This window comes from Augochlora pura, chromosome 3, assembly GCF_028453695.1.
Source record: "Augochlora pura isolate Apur16 chromosome 3, APUR_v2.2.1, whole genome shotgun sequence".
Classification (NCBI taxonomy): domain Eukaryota; kingdom Metazoa; phylum Arthropoda; class Insecta; order Hymenoptera; family Halictidae; genus Augochlora; species Augochlora pura.
Window position 1 is genome coordinate 16,606,498 of NC_135774.1, and position 21,888 is coordinate 16,628,385.

General features: G+C 34.4%; 3 protein-coding genes across 3 annotated transcripts in view; 2 read left to right on the plus strand and 1 right to left on the minus strand.

The window, feature by feature from the left end:
• The window catches only part of Vdup1 (arrestin family protein Vdup1), an 11,698-nt gene extending 7,970 nt beyond the window's left edge, over nucleotides 1-3,728 (minus strand). Inside the window, exons 1-3 of the mRNA XM_078196868.1 lie at nucleotides 3,139-3,728; nucleotides 1,405-1,529; nucleotides 565-782 (exon numbers count right to left, since the gene is read on the minus strand). Coding sequence (XP_078052994.1) covers nucleotides 565-782; nucleotides 1,405-1,529; nucleotides 3,139-3,251 — 456 coding nt within the window. The 5' untranslated portion in view covers nucleotides 3,252-3,728. The remainder of the gene's footprint in view (nucleotides 1-564; nucleotides 783-1,404; nucleotides 1,530-3,138) is intronic.
• A 2,393-nt stretch (nucleotides 3,729-6,121) lies between these two features.
• On the plus strand, nucleotides 6,122-9,310 carry LOC144467882 (uncharacterized). Its single transcript, XM_078176865.1, has 5 exons — nucleotides 6,122-6,289; nucleotides 6,623-8,252; nucleotides 8,344-8,498; nucleotides 8,581-8,765; nucleotides 8,996-9,310. Exons 1-5 carry the CDS (start codon nucleotides 6,177-6,179, stop codon nucleotides 9,166-9,168), a joined length of 2,256 nt encoding a protein of 751 aa, XP_078032991.1. The 5' UTR covers nucleotides 6,122-6,176; the 3' UTR covers nucleotides 9,169-9,310.
• Nucleotides 9,311-9,997: 687 nt separating this feature from the next.
• Nucleotides 9,998-21,888, plus strand: part of Igl (IQ calmodulin-binding domain containing protein igloo) — a 195,022-nt gene continuing 183,131 nt past the window's right edge. The window contains exon 1 of the mRNA XM_078197059.1: nucleotides 9,998-10,671. Within this exon, the coding sequence (XP_078053185.1) occupies nucleotides 10,599-10,671 (73 nt within the window). The 5' untranslated portion in view covers nucleotides 9,998-10,598. The remainder of the gene's footprint in view (nucleotides 10,672-21,888) is intronic.

Consider the following 21,888-nt stretch of genomic DNA (forward strand, 5'->3'; position numbering starts at 1 on the left):
GACAAGCAATATAACTATAAAACTGTGTTAATAGCTATAACAATAAATTAATCCATTATTTACTATTTATTATTTATTATTTTTTTTATTACGTGAAAGTAATAAATAAATAAAAGAATAATGTAATTTGCGTCCTTGCAAACGTCAAGGAATGTTTTTTTTCGCTAAATCCTTGGAATCTGTAAGCGGACAGATCGAATGGTTATTACGGTCGCCGACCGTGTGTTGCTACAGTTTCAAAAGTAATAATGAATTAAATGACTTAAAAAGACGATTAGCATAGTTTCGTAGAGCAGAAACAGCTCTATCGAATGAATATTATACACTTTGTCAAACAGCAACAAATCGTTGTAAAATAAAAGAAAATATAAAAACGCTACGAACTTATTCCCCAACCCAATACATATACAAGCATAAATATTCAAATTCAGCCTAACGACCGGAATACTATCATTATACACGGATAGTTTCCCGAAGGATTTTGATCTATCGTTATATCACACGAAAGAAACGTATAAACGTGAAACGCGATACGATCAACATTATAATGAAGAAGAAACTCACTGCTAGGATGGGCGGCTCTAAATTCAAATCGATGGGATTCATCACGATGAACACTTGTTGATTCTTGTGCGTGAGGCCACCTGGCTCGCGGAGTGCAGCCTTGCAATAATATTGGACCCAGCCATGTTTGCCCAAGAAAGTGGACGGTAAACCCAGAGGCAGACCTAATTTGAATGGAAAGCTGTGAATTCCCGGCGATAAAAGCGACGGTCCTTCTCCTGGGGTGGCGGTGTCATCGAACGGCGAACGGAAAACAAAGAACAGTTTTGGCATTATTATGCTGTGCATGAACCACAGGTGCGGCGGACGATTGTATGAAAAAAATATTCTATACAAGACTGTCTCGCTGCTGAATTTAAATACGCACGCGTCCAAAGAATGCACCACGAATTCTTTTCTCTTTCACGATTATGTGGAGGTAGCGTTCGATCGTATGCATACCATTTCGTGTAGTTGTATTAGACTGCTACTAGACAGTCGCACAGAGAACATTGTTTCTTTTACATCATTTGTTTGCACATTTTCTGAGATACAACTGCAGCAACTTATTTAGAAATTTGAGACGCTGCCGATAAAAAATCTACACATAAGACAACCGCGTTCAAAATGATTATATTTGGTTAGATCGTCGATTTAAAATCGTAAAAGTTGTTGAAGTTACGGTAAATTTTGATTGATGCCTCAGAGTCGCTATTCAAGTGCAAAGCAATCAGAGGAAAAATAAATCCTTGAGAAGCTACTCTGTAATTTCTAGTTGTTTTACGCAATTTTTGTTTTCGATCAAAATCGATAGTCTACTGATTGCATTAAATGCATCACAATGTAATCTCTTTTCATTACCTGGTTCCCCTAGTAATCTCATACGAAAATCTATGTAGTTTTCCTTGTCGTAAACCCTCTCGGCGCGTTGACTGCGTACGCGGACCACTCCTTCGCCGATGACATGGAAATGCAATCCTGAAACGCTGTAATACACAAAGTATGTTATTCAAATAAGATTTTGTTCGTATAAGAAATTGCTTTAACATTGGTAAATTCCGTAACTTTCGAGCATCTCCTTTATGCGAATTAAACATAGGGTTGACTCAAAGAGCAACGTCCAGAATTACGTTTCCTCAATTTTTATCTTTCGCATATAAAAATGTATTATTTATAATTTCTAATGTTTACGAAATATAATGGTTACAGTATAATATTGCAAATTTCAGTTCTATTATGTCTTACTTAACACGTTTCGTGCCACGTATATATACTTAATGGTACATACTTAAATATTTATTTAATTTGCTAAAAAAAATTATTTATAATAACAAATTTAAAACTAAATAATTAATTTGCACCACAAGAAATGGTCGTAATAAGTTTGCTATATAATATATAAAGTTTTAATAAAATATCAAATGATCAACGTGAAAGCCAGTGTAAAAACAGCACGAAACAGGTTAATCAAAATTTCAATTTTCTTCGGATCTTAGTACATTATTTTCCCGAATTTTTGTTATCAACGAGACGAAGGTAAGGAGACAGAGGAAATAATTAATTGTATTTCGACCAATTAACATTTCCGTTTAGGCTATATTTGTTCATATAGTAAATATATTAAGTTTCTTAAAGTTTCGATAGCTGTACAAATTTTTTTAGATACAATTCGTTTATATTTGTTCAATATCGAATCGATTATAACATTTTAAAGACCTTTAATTGCATCGTTAACTTTAATGATGTATATCGCGAATGTGACATTTAATTATATCATTATGTTTACGTTGATTTTGTATTGCATTTATATTATTTGTTGATTCTTTAATTTTTTAATTTCTCTGAATTGTGACGTAAATATATTAGTAAATATGTCAGCGAGTCATACGAAAGTTATTATCGATATTGCTCATGAAGGTATCCTAAGTTGCGCCTAATTGATTCTAGTAGAATGAAAACACGCAACTCAGCGATTCCAATTGAGCAATAGCGTAGGCGTAGTTATGGTTACGTATTCGAAGTGTATGACACAAGAGGTATTAAAAATACAAATTACCAACGTGTTTTGATTTATTTGTGGAACGTACCAATCGTCTGTAAAGAAATTAAATACAATTGGTGTGCATCTGCAAAAACGTACTTAATTTGACATAATTTGTACAATTTCATATGTATTCGGTCGCACACATTATTACATAATGAAAATTAATTTGTTTGTAAGATGTCACTAAATCGAATTTATTATACAATGTGTGTTTTTGTTTGACACCACTAATTCATGAATGAGGAAGGGTATCTACACTAGTCAGACAATCTTTATCTACTTAAGGATACCCCGCGCTACATCTTCTACTTTACTAGGATAGTTGCATTACTATTGCAACATTTGGTACCACTACTATCATCACGTGATAGGTTCACGAAATCCATAAATAGTTTCTGTCTTCAATTAGAGAATTACTTATTGTAAGAAAAAAGTAAAGAATACAATTAGAGCTAATCAATTTATACGTGTCCTTGCATTTGAAGAATCTGCAGATGCCATGAATGCAAATGAATCGCGACCTATTTGTAAGAAATAAATCGCGTACTTACTATGCCTCATCGTCCAACTCGATGATTACCCGGCCAGACAAAAAGTGGCCGGGAAAGTACAAGAGGTTCGTGTTGTCGAAAAGTATCAAGAACTTGCTCAACTTTCGCGTCATGATCCCGATTGATCGCGATCGCTGTGATCGACAACGAGAGACGACGTATCGCGTTCACTTCCAAACAGTTGCGCGTTAACTGATTATGCACCGAGTCGCTAGCACAAAATTTTCTTCAACGACGACTGCATAGATGTCAGTGATCCTCACTGACATCCACTGGATCGTACCAGCAGCACACCCATAACCTTGCACACGCTGCGTTCCTCTGTTCGGACCGTGGTCGCGGGAATCTCATTCGACTGGCCAGCAGCAGGCTTTCCTCGACGGAGCGACGCTCTTTTTCCACAATCTCATTTTCCCTGTACTCGCCTGCCGATTTTGAACCGGTCAACGACGGGTAGGAGGCGCGAAATGCAACGAGTCCACGGTGAAACGTGCATAAGCGACGCTTCCACACTATATTATCCGTCAAAGTTTCAGCCGCAGGCTAAAGGTGCCCGTCTCTTCCTGCCCATTCTTGGAGCTGTGTTCACTTTCGCTCCCCTACCTTGTCGCGTTTCCACTTCCAGACGACGTGCCTACCTGTTTTCCCACTCTCAGCCAATCAGGGGGTACCGCTTCTAGTTTCTCGTGCACCTATGTCGGATTAGATCCTTCTCCTTCGCCAGGTTACCGTCACGTTTCACCCGCACGGTACGTACAAGTATTTATACATAGTTGATCGGCAGGGTCGATAAGGTTCGTCTGGTACCGTGGCATCGGCACACCATAGATCGTTCCTCGTAGCTGGGACCAGATGCGTTCGGACGATAAGCTCGCCGAAAGCACGAATTTGCGGCAAGCCAACCGGTCAATGAAAACTGGTTAGTAGTTCCGCATGCACCGTGCGTGTCCGCTAAACCGAACATCGGGACGTTCATGAGGCATTTGATATATCGGCGAAAGATTTCGCGAGATTACTCGATGAGTAGACCGCTTTAGGCAATGCTCATAGAACCGTGACGATAACTTGTGCTACATTGTAGTTGGGCCTATTTAAATATCTTGATTTCGAAATGTTGTCGATGTGCTACGCAAGTTACGCTTTGGTGCAGCTAAGTGCACACAGCGACGGAAAAAGAGCGATCCTTAAATTTCGCGCCATTTTCGGTTTCTTGTTTTGGTGGAACTGAACGTTTCAAAACTGTTGCGTAGACGTAGTATTGCTTGTGTGTAATTCTACACGAATGATCAATGAAACAATATTATTACTATGAAAATGTGAACTAGAGGAAATCTGCAATTACGTTTCGACTTACAATTTTTCACCAAAACATTGGAAAATATTTATTCGTATGGCTGCTACGTATAATTTAATCGTAGTCAACAATTACTGTTAATTACTGTTTCTCTAACTTTTAACTACCGTATCTACATCTTAATTACTGTAAGGTAAACTGTTATATTTTCTACAATTAGAGAAATAATGGAAAGTAGCTCTATTTAATTTTTAATTAGTAAAAAAATTGAAATTAAAATATTTGTGTACTATTTCATATCTTATTACTGTCAGTACTAAAGATCCAGAGAAGTACTAAATTAAACGTATTAGAGGATATATTAAGGAATAACAACATTAAGAAATAATATTGGTAATTTTCGTAAAAATTGTATCTTATTTTATTTTATTTTATTTTATAATAAATGTATTATTAATAACATTCCTTCGAATAGATATCTGAATTTCTTATTTAGAATCTAAATTCTGAATTGCTGATACAACAGCGTTTGAGACGTAAATTTAACAACAAATGATAAAGACAAACTTTAGAAAAAATATGAACGGTTATCTTTATTTTAAAAGTCGCACTCTTATTTAATGCCTATTCCAGCGCCCTCGAGTGTAAGCGCCACGAAGTGGGTTTTACTTCTGTTACCTATAGGTCATAGCTCGATCCGTTAGGGAGGATAATACAGAAATTTTGTTTGCTCTGATTAGTTGACGATTTATTGGCGACACAGTGCTGCTCTAATAATCAAAGAAAGAGTGGGAAAATAACGAATGAGCACAACTAATCTAAAATGACCGATTAAACAAATGACTGAATAGACAAATAATCGATTACACAAATTATCGAATAGGCAAATGACTGAGTAGTTAATTGAGCGATAGATAAATTAACGAATCGGCAAATAACCGAATAGCTAAAAGACCAATTGACCAAATAATCATTTGAAAAAATGATCGGATAACCAAATGATCGATTAGCCAACTGAACAATTAAATAAATAACTGATTTGTAAAATGCCAAATAGCCGATTGTTAAAATGACCGAATAATCAAATTATTCATTAGATCATTCATTAGATCAATTTGACAAATAACCGATTAGCCAATTGACAGATTAAATAAATAACCGACTAACAAAATGATCGAATAGCCGAATAACCGATTAGCAAAATGATCGAATAACCCAATGATTAAGTGTATCGATTAAATATTACAACGGAATAGTACCACGAATTAGTTGAGTATATAATTTCAAGAAAGTCAAATTGACGGTTGTAGATTATCTCCGCGCCGAAATTAATTATGGTAGTGGTTGACCGCGAATCAACAAGAACTTTTGAATATGCAAATCTAATAGCCTGTATTAGAAATCGAACTTCTTACAGTAATAAATTTATTATTTCTGAATTTGAAAATTTTTTAATTATTATAATTCGTTTCTCGCCATTATAGTCTATCGCCATGATACATTTTGGTTTGAAAAATACAAGTCGTCCGTGTGTACACTATACATAAAGCACGCTGGTTTTGTCTCTTGCAGTCATATTGCGCTCTTTTTCTAAACTAACTGCGCGAGCTGAATGCGCATTAAAATGGTGGGCGATAAAAGCGCTCGGAAGGAGGGAGTAGAAAACGCTCGCTACGGGGAGACATTACTACCTGAATCAGTTGAAGGACTGCTATGCGTCGTGGATGTTTTTAGTGTGAAGAAAATGGAGAAGAAAGTTGTAGATCAAAAAGCGTATTTGAAGAAATATTTATCTTCGGGAAATGGCGACGACAGGAAAAAGAGGAAAAAGAAAAGGCTTAATGTAGGAGCAAAGACGTGAGTACTAATTTCAGAACGTCATACCTTTCCATGGCAGTTTCAAGAAGAAACCTTTGTGTTTTAGGTTATAATGATTGTTTCACGCACCTGGAATTTTAGGGTGAAATAGTTTGAAACTTTTATGTAATGAAACGTGACAAAAATATACTCTATTACCTGTCATTTCTTTGATTCTATCATACAGTAATACTGAAGATTAATTTAACTAGAAGAAGGAATGCACTAACCTTGCAATACATAAAATCAATACCTACCCCAAATTTAGAAAATAATAAGTTACTTAAGGAGATTATTTATTTCGTTGCACAAATTCTTAGATGTGTTTTGCAGAGTAAAAATCATTGACGATGACATAGACCTGAAGAATATGAGACCAATCGACGATAATGAAATTGATATTTTCATTGATGGAGAAGATGCACCTCAAATTGCTGGTATTGTGGACGAACGTGGACCAGTTGATTTTACAGATAAAAGACGATGGAAAATTATAGCTAATAGTGAAGATGGAGATCTAACTATTACAAGTCAATACAAGGAGAACAAGCGATCAACATACATTGCAAATGATTCCAACAATGATTCAAACTTACCCAGAAAAGAATCTACAAAGCATACTAACTCAAATAATAAGAACTATCAAAGGAGTAGTGATAGTGGTTCAGATGCTGAAATGTCTTCTCATAAAAACAAAAAACATACAAGACGGAAAAAGAAAATTCAGGACTCTGATATGAGTCCACCGAGACGAAATCATAACAAAGGCTATAATTCTGATTTAAATCCACCTAGAATGTCTAAATCTAAGAATTATGAGACAGATTTAAGTCCACCTAGAAAATTTAAATCTAAGAACGATGATTCTGATTTAAGTCCACCTAGAATATCTAAATCAAAGAATTATGACTCTGATTTAAGTCCACCTAGAAAGTCTAACTCTAGAAACAATGATTCTGATTTAAGTCCTCCCAGGAAATCCAAGTCAAAGAATTATGACTCTGATTTAAGTCCACCTAGAAAGTCTAAATCTAGAAATGATGATCCTGATTTGAGTCCACCCAGGAAATCCAAATCGAAGAATTATGACCCTGATTTAAGTCCACCTAGAAAGTCTAAATCTAGGAATTATGATTCCGATTTAAGTCCACCGAGAAAGTCTAAATCTAAGAATTACGATTTTGATTTAAGTCCACCTAGAAAGACTAAATCTACAAACTATGATTCTGACTTAAGCCCACCCAGAAAGAATAGGAAACACAAGTCTGAGAAAGTGATAAAACATACGAGTAGAAGCGATACAGATTTGAGTCCACCAAGGAATAAGAATAAAAATTTTGATTCTGACTTAAGTCCACCAAGAAAAACTAAAAAAGGCGAGTATGAGAAAAGAAAGTCAGATTTAAATTCTAAAAAATCGAGAAAGGATTCTGATTCAGACTTAAGTCCACCAAGAAGATTTGAAGAACAGGCAGATTCATATTCAAGTACCAAACAAAGGTACAGGGATGGTAATTCTGGTTTTAGTCCATCCAGACACACTAGAAGACACAAGCATGAAGATTCGCATGCAAGTTCACACAAAGAGAGCAAACGTCATAAGCATTCCGATAAAAATACTTGGTCAGAAAAAAGATATCCTGATTTGAATACAAGTCCATCTTGTAGATGGAACAGGGATAGAAGTAGAAGCAAATCTAAGGAAGATGGTAGAGATATGTACAAGTCGAAAAAGAAAAGAGACACTAGATATCAGTCTGACGATGTTTTCAGAAAGGAAAAATCTACAAGGGATTATAGCAATCATAAAAAGTTGGTTTCGAAGCACAGAAATGACATAGAAGATAGCGAAAAGCGAATGAAGAAAACATTAGATGGAAAGGCAGCAGGCTTGCAAGATGCGAGGGCATTACGAGAGGAAACAGAAGCATATAAAAAAAGAGAAGCTGAACACTTTAGCAAGGTATTCATCTATTTTCCTTTCTTCTATTTCTATTTATATGACATTGATATGAAATTGATATCATTATATGAAATTGATTTCTATTTATTAGCTAAGTAAAGAAGTCACTGGCGTTGGTCAGGCTGCAATCCTACGGGATACCAAAACGGGTAGAAAACGTAATTTAGAAGCAGAAGCAGCAGAGGAACGTGAGAAACAGAAGCGACAGACAGAATTGAATGAAAAGTATGCTAAGTGGGGAAAGGGGTAAGTAACTCTAATTTAAATTTGAAAGATAGAATTGTATTAAATTGTATAATATTGATGTTAAAAAAATGCGATCACTCAGGTTGAAACAAGTCGAAGATCGTGAAGAAAAATTAAAAGACGATCTCTACGAAATGAGTAAGCCACTTGCAAGATATGCAGATGATGCTGATTTGGATAAAAGACTCAGAGAACAAGAAAGAGAAGGCGATCCGATGTTGGAATATATTAAACAGAAACAGATTAAGGAGGGAAAGAGAAAACCAGGTATAATAAACACATTTTTATACATCTTAACCTTGGGTCAATCGCGGTGAACACGAAATCTATATTTTAAATATTTTAGAAAATTTAACCAAGAAAAATAAGATTTAAAAATCTTGTTTCTCTGTTTGTAATCTAAATCTTAAAATGCATTTGTATAAAAATGAAACCAGCGAATTCATATCGAAAACTCAAAATCTCTGATTTATTAAATATGTATGTTATCGTTTTAGATCGACCAACTTACGAGGGATCTTTCATGCCAAATCGATTCGGTATCAAACCTGGTTACCGTTGGGACGGTGTCGACAGAAGCAATGGCTACGAGAAAAAGTGGTTCGAAGCGCAAAACGCGAGGACAGCTCTTCAAGAAGAAGCATATAAGTGGAGTACTTCTGACATGTAAAATGTACACACTTCTTGTTTTGTACAAATTGAACTTTGGTCAATACACCACGTATCGATCGTTAATCAACCGTGGTCACTTAAAGATTGTAAAGTATTATCTGGGTGATCTTCACTGAATAAACATCTCCTACAACTCATTGTCCAGGCTTATTGTGCTCGTTGTTTATTTATAATATCCTGAGAAAGCTTGTAGGCCGCGAATGTAGCATTACGAGCACAGCTATTTGTCAGTGCAATTCGCAGCGAGAGTCACGCATTGCTATAAAACGAATGCATGGGTCGCGTCTATGAGGCATGAATCATCAGCGGTACTGAATCGTAGAGGATTATCAAAACCGCGGAATCGATATTCGTTCCAGAAAACGAGAGGAATGCCTGAGAGTCGGCGCCTGTCTGGCAGCAGTCTAGCTCGCATCGGAGTATCCGTTTATGAAATCGATCGTAGCTCGCAAAAAGTTCTTCTTTGGATGGTATACAGGAGTTGGGAGTGGCGGCCGATTGGATGGGATAGCAGGGGTAATGTGGCGGGTCAAATTTACCTAGCCAACAATGAACGAAAAACGAAAACTGTAAAAAGAAAATCGCGAAGCTTAGAAGAAAACGAAATAGAAATAAAAGCCGCTATGCTCGGCATTACGTGGCTACCGGTTGTAATTGCTGTCGCTTGATTTAAGCCGTGTTTGTGCCCGATCCGGTGTAAATGTACACACATTGTTATTGGATCGCGCGCACACGAACGTGGATGTGTGCGCGCACCAAGATCGTAAAGGAATATATATCGACTCGGGTAGTCGCGACGCAAGGGCAGGGTCGTCGACAGTGTCAGTACGTCTCGCGACGTCGACGGAACTTGTGTTCGTGGTACATCCGTAGAGTAGAGTTTAGTGTTTGCCGGTAGTTACATAAATATTAAATAATATTTTAGTACGCCGATTTTTATAGCCACCCGAAGGGACCGTCGACCGGTCCGAAGCTACGACACGTCCAGCCGAATCAATTGCGTAAAATCATCGCGTATCCTCGTCCTGACGGACCTCGTACAGGAGCCGGTACCACGCCGTGTCGTTCACCCCCGACACTCTCCGAGCAGAAGCAAATTTTCGAAAACGCCGATCATCTTTTCTATCAAATAAATAGACTGTGATCTCTCGTCCCGCCACGCTGCAACGCAACGTATATTCTTCCTGCCGTTGGTGATTCGGCCGTAATTTATTCTTGATTCTTTGGATTTTTGGTTTTTGATTATTTCCAGTGCAACGAGAGTTTCGTAATCACGTCGTTTTATTCGACGGTTCGATGTTAACGAGGAAAGCACTTAGTCGATCATAATTGCGAATTATACGGTGAGTGTCGCGACCAACGCAACGGTGGGCGTTTGCAATTCGAGGATAGAAGGAATATAGATACGGGAAAGGAATAAGAGTGAAAATGGGATGCAACACGAGCAAGGAGAGCGTTCAGCCGGTAGGGGATGAAACGAAGGAGGACATCAAGAACGGCGGTAAGTCACAGAATTTTAACAATAATTTCCTCATCTTTTGGGTTCGAATGACAAGCTACATATTTTCCACAGTAACGCTTAATTCGCTACTGAATTCGGGATACTACGTAGATACTATGATGTAATATTTTGTAAAAAGTCTGTCAAACGATCCTGGAATTTTACGTCATACGAAGTGAAAGTAATTTCCTTCGTTTTTCCTAGGCTTTCAAATAACATCATTTCAGTGAAATTTTCTATCTTTTATGCGCTTTAAGTGGATAATCGAATTATTTTATTGTCATATCTTACGTGGACATTTTCCACTAATATTATAAAACGCTTTTTTTAAATACATTTTCAAGTAACTATTATACAATATACGAAACTTTTTAAATTATCACAGAAAGCATCGAAATTGATTGTTTACCAAAAAAACCGAAGTAAGAATAATTTGTTCGGAGAAGAAATTCTATTGGTTTCTTCGAGATAACAAATCGATCATCCCTACTTGCCTTACATCGGTAGAATTATTGCCCCGTTTCAATAATGATTATTTATCTTGTCCCTGCGACGACGGTCGCACTATATTAAAAGTAATAAATAAATCTAACAAATCTTGCAAACAAATATTCGAGTAATTTCATTGGATTCGGAAAGTGTGTATCTTTCCAAAAGATTTTATACTTCCTTTCCGATCCGGGAAACATTTAGAAGAAAATTAAAAATAGGGGACAAAGTCGTTAGAATAAATACCAGAATTTTTGTTCACGAGAGAATTGTACCAATCCTTGACAACGATAGGTAGTTCAGTATTTAGTAATATTCTATGTCGTTTTATCTTCTTATTCCCATTGTTCACTGTGTTGTAAATATTTTGCTCGTGTCCTTTTCTAATTGTTAACGGCGTTTTAAAAATTATCGCGTCGTTAAGTTCGGCCTGTTATCAAAAGTAATTTTACCGAAGAGAGCATATTTGCCATACCACGCTCGTAGCAGTATTTAACTACGAAACGAAATACATTCCTACCAAACCAAGCTTCAGTCACCTTGGAAATAGAACATCTGCGCAATTATGAAGACAAAAGAAAAGAATTGCGAAATTTACTTTTTTAAACGACATAGGGCAGCATTAATTTTCAAATCATACAGCAATTGTCAAATGCAAACGTCTTTCGTTGTTATTCAAAGTTATTTAACTCTCAATTGACTGTCATTGTGGAGTCATCACCGCCATTTGTCGCGAATACGAGGCAGTAATGCGAAGTGGAAAAATCTTGCGTTACGAGTAATAGGAATTCATGAACTCGATTTCGAAGTATTAAAAATTCGTATTTAAGACTGCCTAAAACTGTTCCAGCTGAAGTTGTAGCTGGAACGACCAACGCGAAGCTATTTGACTAACGAAGCTTGCAATTAAGAATTCTTTAAATCCGATACGAGAGTGAAAAACATTTTAAAATCTCCCTCCGACATTACGACAGTCGCGTTCATAACGATTGTCGAATATGGTTTCTATAATTTCAAAGACTGAATAAAAATTCTTATCTTCTTTTTAATTAGAAGTAAATATACTGCTATATTAACTACTGTGATCATTTGTTGTTGATTATATCGCGGTGCTCTAATTTATATTTGTTTTGTATTGATTTTTAGCTTGTCCATAACACATATTGTACTACAGAATATATAAAAATTCGACAGCTCATTTTTAATTTATAATGTGTCGAGAACGCTTGGCAATATTGTCGACGTACCATGGAAACGTTTTGCCGAAATTGACATGATCTCTTTGACATTAAACGTTCTATTTATATGTCGCCTTAAGCTTAATGCGAAGCTTAAGTAGTGTCACCGATGTTCTTCTATTAACTCAGGTTAACAGTAAGTGCTTAGTGGAACAACATTCGTTTAACCTTTTAATTGATTAATCATCTCGTCTTTTACGGCAAATAGTTGGAATGTAAACTTTGTACTCGCATCAGCACGATGCTCTGTCGTGTCATTAAGTAGATGACATAAATATATATCATTTTTCATCATATTTTCGTTGTATATTAAATTTAGTTAATATATAAATATACGTACTTATGTGTATAACTAGAAAAGATCTTTAATAGTATATTATAGAACTACTGATAAAATAATACAATTATGAATTGAAAAAATGTTGTGTGCTGTTGTAACATCACGTTATATGTGAAAATAATTCAGTACATTAAGATCCACTATTATCAGTTAAAGATTTATGAGTTTAGATACTTTAAGCTCATTTTTTGTTTTACATAACGTCTTGATAAACCTTGTTATTTTTAGATAGCAATTTTAATTTATTTTGATTGTTATTTTTAGAAGTGTAAACCAGTCTTTATTGCTCGATAGTTATAGTGCTAAGTACAAGTAAGCAAGGAATAAGTTAACCTTATCTGCACGTAAATGATAAATCAGCCGTGTTCTTCAGATACAAAATTGTAACAACGTGGAGACCTGAAAATTTTCTGTTGAATACTTGGAAATTAAAGTCATTAAAGATATATCTTAATAAACACGCTGTTTATATCTTGAATTTATTATTGTCTCTTTTTCTTTGCTGCTATAGTGCAGTTTTATAAGAAATTCATTTTAGCCTACTTCCTTTTATTTTTCTCAAGCTTCCCCTATTCGCTCTTTTTCCCTCTCTCACCCTCCCATCTCTGTTGAAAGAAACAGAAATTGATTCAATTTTTAAATATTGATTTCAGAACTTAAACAAGCAGCTAAAAGTGAAATGTAAAGTTTGTGAAACGAAAGATGATATATATTGAAGAAGAAAAATTGAAAACTATTTGAAAAAGCTATTTGAAAGCTTAAAAGTATTGGAATACCTTATCTGTGATTCATTCATTTAATCATTCCGCATATTCGTTGTTATTCATTAACAGTCACGATATTCTAGCTATTTTTCATTCAGCTGAAATGCACTCTCAGAACATTCCAACAACTTACTGAAAATTAAAATGTAATTTTTTCATTGGAAAAGTTATAAAATTGTATATATATGTGTACAGATGTATAATTTGATGTATCATTAATCCGATTAATTATATTCAATGTAATGTATGCTGGAATTAAGAAACTTATTCAATCATTTCCTATCAAGGAGTCTTTGTAATTTCAACAATTTCAAAATAGCACAGGTGAAACTGGTTATTTGCTCTGGTATGGTCTGTATTAGTGTTAATCATGTCTTATTGGTCAAATGTTTCACTTCTACGCCATGAAACTTTTAAGAAATAAAACGAATATTTATGTTTCGCTATTGTTTTAATGCTCTCGGAACAAATGGCAAACTATTGTTTGAGGGTAATGAAAAAGTGATTACATTTTTCATAAATTAATATTTCGTTAATTGATTTTATTTTTTATTTAAAGTTTCAAATATCATATTTTTGATTAAAAATCTGATCATTCATTTCAATTTCTAAAAATTTTTTAAAGAACAAGTTTGTGTAAATATCTGCAACTGATTCGTATAAGTTGTTCTACCGCAAACAGGTTACCAAGTTATTCTTCCTAATAGTAATATAACGACAAGTGTTTCGGGGTCCTGTAATTTAAGGGGTTTAATGTGATCTTAGTGATGTAACGCAGCGTTCGTAGGTGATTACGCCAAAGTTACAATCGAAGGAGTGGATGTAGGTCTAACAGCACCGGTTACTAACGAGTGTAGTTTTTACTATCAAAATTAAAGTTAATTTACAGTTATATTCTAATTTATTAGAACTTAATTGTCTTTAACAGTTTGACATGCGCGCATTACATTTTAGCATTTGTGTCAAAATTTTTGAAAATATGACTCACGCACAATCACTTTAACCCTTCGCAGTCGGAACCATTTCAACTGGAAATCCAAAGTGTATATTGTTAGACTCACAGTGGGTCCATTTTATACAACTTGGAGCATTTTATACATTATGAAATTAAATTTTGTGATTTGTGCAACAGTTAACAGCTCTTGAAAATTTTTTGAATACGAGTAAATTTGATAAAAATTATTTTGAAACGCGGCATAATAATAATTTTTAACGGCGCCTTAGGGTTAATTCCTTCATTTCACTGAGACAAGTTTTGGGTTAATTAAAACGTTTTGGATACCAAGGTCGTTAGAATATCGCACTATTGTACTCGTTGAATAGAGCGAAATGAGATTAAATGGGTGGTCTGTTTTAGGCGGAAGATCCTGCATAGGGTGTCTCTGTTGATTGATGGTATGTAGTTTTTAGATTTCCCGTGTCTTCTTCGAGCGTCGAGCCCGAAGGTTAGTTTGCAACTGCTTCGTTTACCTCGTCGTCTCAACACAAAGTCAGTTCCTGTAGTCAGGGGATCCATTAGAAAAAAAGTTTAACGTTGTGTGTCGCGAACTCAACAACTTGTATCCTAAAAGGGATGTTTTCGGTCGAATGGAATGAAAATTCTCGGCACGGCCAGGATCGTAACGGGGTATCATATATTTCGTTTGGGTACTCGAGCACGAAATCTGTTCATACGCTTGCAATATTTATGTGCGGCAGGATCCCTTGGCTCTCGGTTACCTTTGTTGACTAAACAAAATACTTCGATTTCCTTTCCTTATTTTTCGGATACAGATAGATTTATACTGATTCCTATTCTTATGCGCGTTATTGTTGTTTTTATTGCAGGAACAGATTTTCGATAGTAGGTTCTCAGAAACTGTTAAAAAGGTATATCTTTGATAAAAATTAACGAAAATTATCTATGTAACAGTGTATATGTAAACATGGCTCCCTATTATGCACAGAAAAAAAGTCTCAAATACTTATGAGATATCAGATACATTAAACAAATTAAATACAGTTGTTACAACTAATCGTTCAGTTAACCGAGCGATCTTCTGTTGTCTTTCAATATTCTAAGTGATACGAATTGCACGAGATTGAACAAATATTTTCAGATAGTATTCAACTCCTAATTGAGCCGTTCAGTGCACACATCGACTAACTCCATAAAACAAAAAGTCGAGAAACGCGATGAAATGATGTACATTGTTTTTTAAAATTCCTGTTATAACATAGATTCACATATATAATGTAGAATGCATAAATACAGATATAGCTTTCATTTAACGATGTATAAAATTAACAAGAAAGAATAGCCAAAAAATAATCGTCGGTAATGTTACAGTTTTTATGTGACTGGTGGAGTTAATCAATTTGGCAACTGAAAAAAGCAGTAAAGTTAAATTCAGTCTTTAAATTTTTAAGTTTTTCATTACAGAAAAAGTTAGTTATTATATATTTTTATTACAGCTTTTCCATAAAAATGAATGTTGACAGTTCTGTTATAATATATTATATTATTTGTGATTAATTCATCAGGAATATTACTGTGGCGACCCTGATTTTAACGGGAAAATTTTTTTTACCTGAAAACATCCGGCTTGATGTCCAAAATAAGCCATATTTTTTCAAAATTTTAGACAGCCGCTAAAGGTGGAAAAATGCCGGAAAACCGCGAAATCTAATTTACCCTGTAACTACCCTCAAGGACAAGTTACAGGGTTAAAATCTTGCGCAGATGAGTTTTTATTGGCCAGCTATCGAACGGTATATGACTCATTGAAAAACCTCTAAGGGCAGTTTTGACCATCTTAATCGGCTCTGCCCTTTCTTGAGACCCACGAGATCCTTCAGTTTCTGGCCAAACAAACATTTTTTTTATCTGTTTGCCAATGCGATTTTATTACCAGTATTATTGAGAGGGGGAAACATCTTCGGCTGTTTAAAAAAAAAAGCATTGATGCATGGCAACAAATCAACGATTACATTAGAGTATGGAGTTAATCAGAATGGCTTCTGAAAAAATTTACTTATTTTTCAATGGCCAAAAAAATTTTGCCGTTTAATGGTGTTAATCTTTATTATTCAGGAAAGTTATTATAAATATAAAAAGTTATGTCTATACCAAGTGCTTTGACACTTAAATTTAAGATTTTTCAAAAAGTGGAGTTAATCGATGTGTGCACTGGACGGCTCATTAACCCTCTATGGGCCCGTGTAACTTTCAGGTTACATTTTAATTTATCGACATTTTACAACATAATTGTAGCTTTTTTCATGAGATGGCGCATAAATCTTAACTCTATGACGTTGTGAATACAACCAATACTAGTATTCATGACCATAGCTAGGCTCATCAACTGGAAATAACAAAATAAGTGCTGTGAAAACTGTCGGCAGTAAAACTACGCGAAACCATTTAATCCAATTGATATTATTTGTGCTTTTATCAGTGATTACCAAACTAAAAATAGTGGATATAATAACTCTGGGTTAATATATCAATAACAACCTATTTGTTTGCATTTCAATTTTCAATTTGCTACTGTTTTTGATGATACAGTTTTGTAACTTTGAGGTTACAGTGGGTTATTGTGGCAGATTTCGGTACATTTAGGGTAAAGCTTGTGCATTCAATCTCCCGTTTTCAGATACATCATATACCCAAAGATGAATACTAAATCCAATAGAAATAAACGAGGAATTGGAATTAGACGCATTAGCGGTAATAGATCCGATGATTCTTTATTAGATTCTGAGTCCGATGAAGATGTGGTAGTATTTCCCCGACGACGGATAAAGTTCATTGATAGCGACGACGAATTTAGTACTCAATCCTCGTCAGATGAGGAAGATGCAGGACCACAAAGATTTGTTTGGAAGCCACTATCACAGAAGAATAATAATTGTTGCTATCGCCCTTGGAAAGGAGATTGCCTTAATGAGCCCAAAGCAGTTTTATGGACTTCCACGTATGAGTTATTATGCACGGAAGTGTAAACTTTATAGGCCGGTGTGACTTGTAAGTCACGTAGTGAATATATCGCAATAAAATTGTTTAAACACAAAAATTTGTTTTTATTTGCATATATAGGTTTATATTTCTGATTTTTCGTTCCCACAATTTTTTTGGAGTTGAAACAAAAATTCGACCCACAAAGAGTTAAAGAGAAAAATTTCAAATGTCACACGGGCTTTTTGAACGTAACGAAATTCAAACAATTTCTATTTCAATCGATTTTTGCGGATTACGTTTCTCTCGATTTTTTCGTAACACATATTCCATTTTCCCGTTATATTTTCGGCGGCATAAAGCTTTTAACGAAATTACAGTCCCTTAGCAGATTCCAAGATTCAGTGATTCGGGTAATAGTAAGGGAGAGCGGAGGACTTAGGTGGAACTCAGATATCTTTTAAGAGATAAGCGTACTTCACGAAGCGTCCCATGAGAGCAAGCAAATAGTACAGTTAGAGACGCGTTACCATCGAATTATGCGTCTGCGAATACAGCGAATATTTTCTTTGGATACATGGACCGATTCTGAGCGCATCAATGAAAATTTTATGCAGGATGAGTGGTTCCCGTTTTCTGCCAGACGTTCGATAAATATTCCGGCATATGAAGGATTATTGGTAATGCGATATAATCTATTTGCTTATATTTGTGCTCGATCAGCTCGTGTCGACCAATATCGGAGAAGCCTGTACGCAAAAGCCTATTCGAGGGAGAAATGTGGCACAGAATATGGAACCATTTCCAAAATTTGGAAATGTATCGCATATCTATTTATTGAATGAAAATAATGTTATACCATATATCTAGAAATTATCATGTTTGAATTAAAACGCGTATAATTAAGTTTATTATAATAGGTCTACCGGAAAATTCTATCCGTTCTGAAAAAGAAAGAAAACTAGGAAAGTACAACTATTTTATTTATTTTTTGTTGTTGACCGCTTTCAAGGTTTTATTTGTAGATTTTTATTCTACGCAAAACAAGAATAAACTTTTGTATGAAACAATTTTTGATTAGATTTTATCCTACAAGGATATTTAATAAAATTAACTTCTTTACTTACCTTTATAATTGAATGCTGATAAATCAATAACGATTATTGCATTTTTCAAGTGTTTTTTTTTATTATATAAAGAATCACGGTGCTTAGGTTTGGAAGATATAAGCGACTATTGTAGTTAGTAATAAAGATATGTTGACGTTATTGATACGGAGAACATTTTATTATCAATCAAAAAGTTGATTACAATTTAATGCAGGTGGTCATAGGTTGTAACAATTACTGTTCGCTTCGAACACAGTTAAACAAACATAAATGTGTTGAAATGGCAGCTGCATATTATGTGTACAACACTTGTTATAACATAGACATTTTCTATTACTTTAGTTTGTTTCCTCGAAAACAAACACATGAAAAAATGTTACTTTTTTCGACTTATTTTTCCATGTAAAATTCTTCATTTTCTGATAGTACCATCAGTTAGTGTATACAAATATAGTAATAATAACTTAGTAAAATGCAGTTGTTTACTCATTGCAGATGCGTACCAATTTATCGATGCGTTATTTGAAAGAAAAAATGTGTTATTTGAAAGAAAAAAAGATTGATTTGGTTGTTGCGTGTCGTGGAAGTTATCGCTACCTTAGTGAAGCTGTGTATCAGAATGACTACTGTAAATCCTCGCTCATAAAATAAAGTTATATCTTAGTTGAACATGATATGAGCATTAATCTCATCTGAAACAACCAGATTAGTAATTGAAACTCTTACCAAATGTTTCCACGTATATACAGCGCGTTCTTAATCTCTCGCCCACCTCTGTTGAAATTGTGGGAAATAATTTTGACTGAGGATTTCAAAAAACTTAATAACCAATTCGAGTACACTCTGTCGAATGACGGTAGCTGCAGTTTTCGATACTGACTGACAATAAGATTTTCAGAGGATAAATTTTTTAAATGGAACCTAATCTCTTTGATCATATTCGGATCGTACTCAAATTAATATAAAAATTTTGCTTTGAACATTTTTCTTAAAATTGCTTGTATTAAGTACTGTATTACAGTACCAAATATTAAGAGCAAGAAAGGGCATACAGAATGACTACTGTAGAACTGAGCTAAATGAAATGATTTTTTTTAGATGACAGAGAGATTAGTCTATTAGACGATTACGAAAATGTTTTTCTTTAATTTTGCTATTACTTGGAATGATACAAAAGAATAAAAACCTATTATTTCTTAACTTTTACATATGAGCTTATTATAAAAAATTTTAAAAATTCCTTCTTTAGAATTCGGTACCTTACGTGCATGCGGAGAAATTAATCGATATCGGTTGACCTTGACACAAACTGTAAACAACTAAAGATTGTGAAAATCGCGGTTCTGTCGCCGCAGTTCTTGAAATCTTCCAACGCTTATGACTCCAGTGTGGGTATCAAGATCTACGAAATGCACTTTTTGAATTTTTGTTTTAGATTCTAACGAAGTCTATTTAAGAAAATTGTGAAAAAAAACTTTTACATTCGCTCATGTACAATCCGAATGTGCAGTAAAAAATAACAGGTTCCGTTTAAAAAATTCCATCTGAAAGTTGCAGATATCATTATTGAATAGAGTGTACTCTAATTAGTTATCAAAATTTGATTTGTATTGAATAAAAATCAGTACCCTCCATTTCAATAAGTCGAATGGTCTGGAACATCTTATACATATTACTACCGAAGATCCTTACTTTGTTTATTTAATAAAATCAAAGCTGCATCTATAGTTGTTATTTTATTACAATTTCCGGACTGAAGATCATTTCAAGATCATAGTATCCTGTGATGCGAACTCGTCTCGGTATTAACTACTACATGTCAGACTATAATTGCGTAGTGTTATTTTAAAAAAATGTCCATGACCTTAGAATGATTTATAGAATGACGTTAATTGGAAAATCTGTCGACCGCTTTGAATTGCTTCATTTCACTTTTACAACTCTCCTTTGTCTTTCCTGGCAATTTAAGTATTCCATAATACCGTGACTTATCTTGTATACGTGCTACGAAAATTCTGCGATGTACGTGTTAGACTATCGCATTGTTCTTACAGAATCATCGTCTACAATACATGAAACATATTTGTGCCCATATTTATGAAAGTGGTCTGAGTCAAAATTAAAAAAAATGAGTTTATCAGTTATTTTACACCACATTATTTGAAACTAACTTTATTCAATGTAATTTTTACGATATTGTCAAAAATGAACCATTAGATGGTGGTTGTAATTTCAACATTATATGGAATTCATTTAGTGTTAATTATGAAAGTGGTCAAAATAAAAAATTTAATGCAATTATATAAACATAACTTGAAAACGGCGCGTGACCCTCTTTAACGCGTTTCTGAACTACATAATAGCTTACAGTGATGCTTGTTCAGACCAAAATCGTAACATTAAAGTAGCATTGGCATGGATGAAAATTGCTCAGTCATGAAATAATAATGTTGAAACAATAGATCACAAATTTTTGATATCGGGTCATTCCTTTCTACGGAATGACCGTGATTTTGGGTTCATAGAAATGAAAATAAAAAAAGCAAATTACTTATAAAACCCTGAGCACTATGATGAACTGATAGAAAAGTGTAGAAGAAGAAATACATTTTTGATAAAGCGAATGTCGCAGCCCGATTTTATTTCAACGAAATCGCTAGAAGAGTTAACAAGAAGAAGAGGAAAAAATACCGCGGGCGAATCTATCTCTTGGCTGCAAATACAATGGATGAGATTCGTGAAAAATGAACAATATTGGATCTTTCCAATGTTTACGTCCAATGAAACATTCCAATGGAATGTTTTGGATCTTTCACCCAATAGAGGAAGACCCAAAATATACGGAAATATTAAGCTACTTCTTTTGTACACCACCACTAGACCAGTATCGGAAGAAAAACATAAAGATATTATGTGTTTACTACCATACATTCCTCCAGTTATTCAGGAACTATTTAAACATCTAAAAAACTCGAAATGATAAAAATGCATTACTTTTTTAGAATCATTAATAAAGGTGCATGAATTATTTCATTAAAGTTATTGTTTCAAATAAAACTCACAGTTCTTTATTGCTTTAAGTGATTTATAGGACATTCAGTTAATTTTGAAAATCTTCCAAGTCAATTCAAACTTTAAAAACAACATTCTCGTATCAAAATTCGCACAAAATTTCATATTCATAATAAATTTCCATTAATGAAGACTAATAAAATTCTAAATGAAAAGATCGCATAATGCAACAATATATTTGAATTTATGCAAATGCAATTCATTAAATATCTCGAAACTATTCTTCATATTTATGGACACATTTATATCTTAGTTTTTGAAACGCATT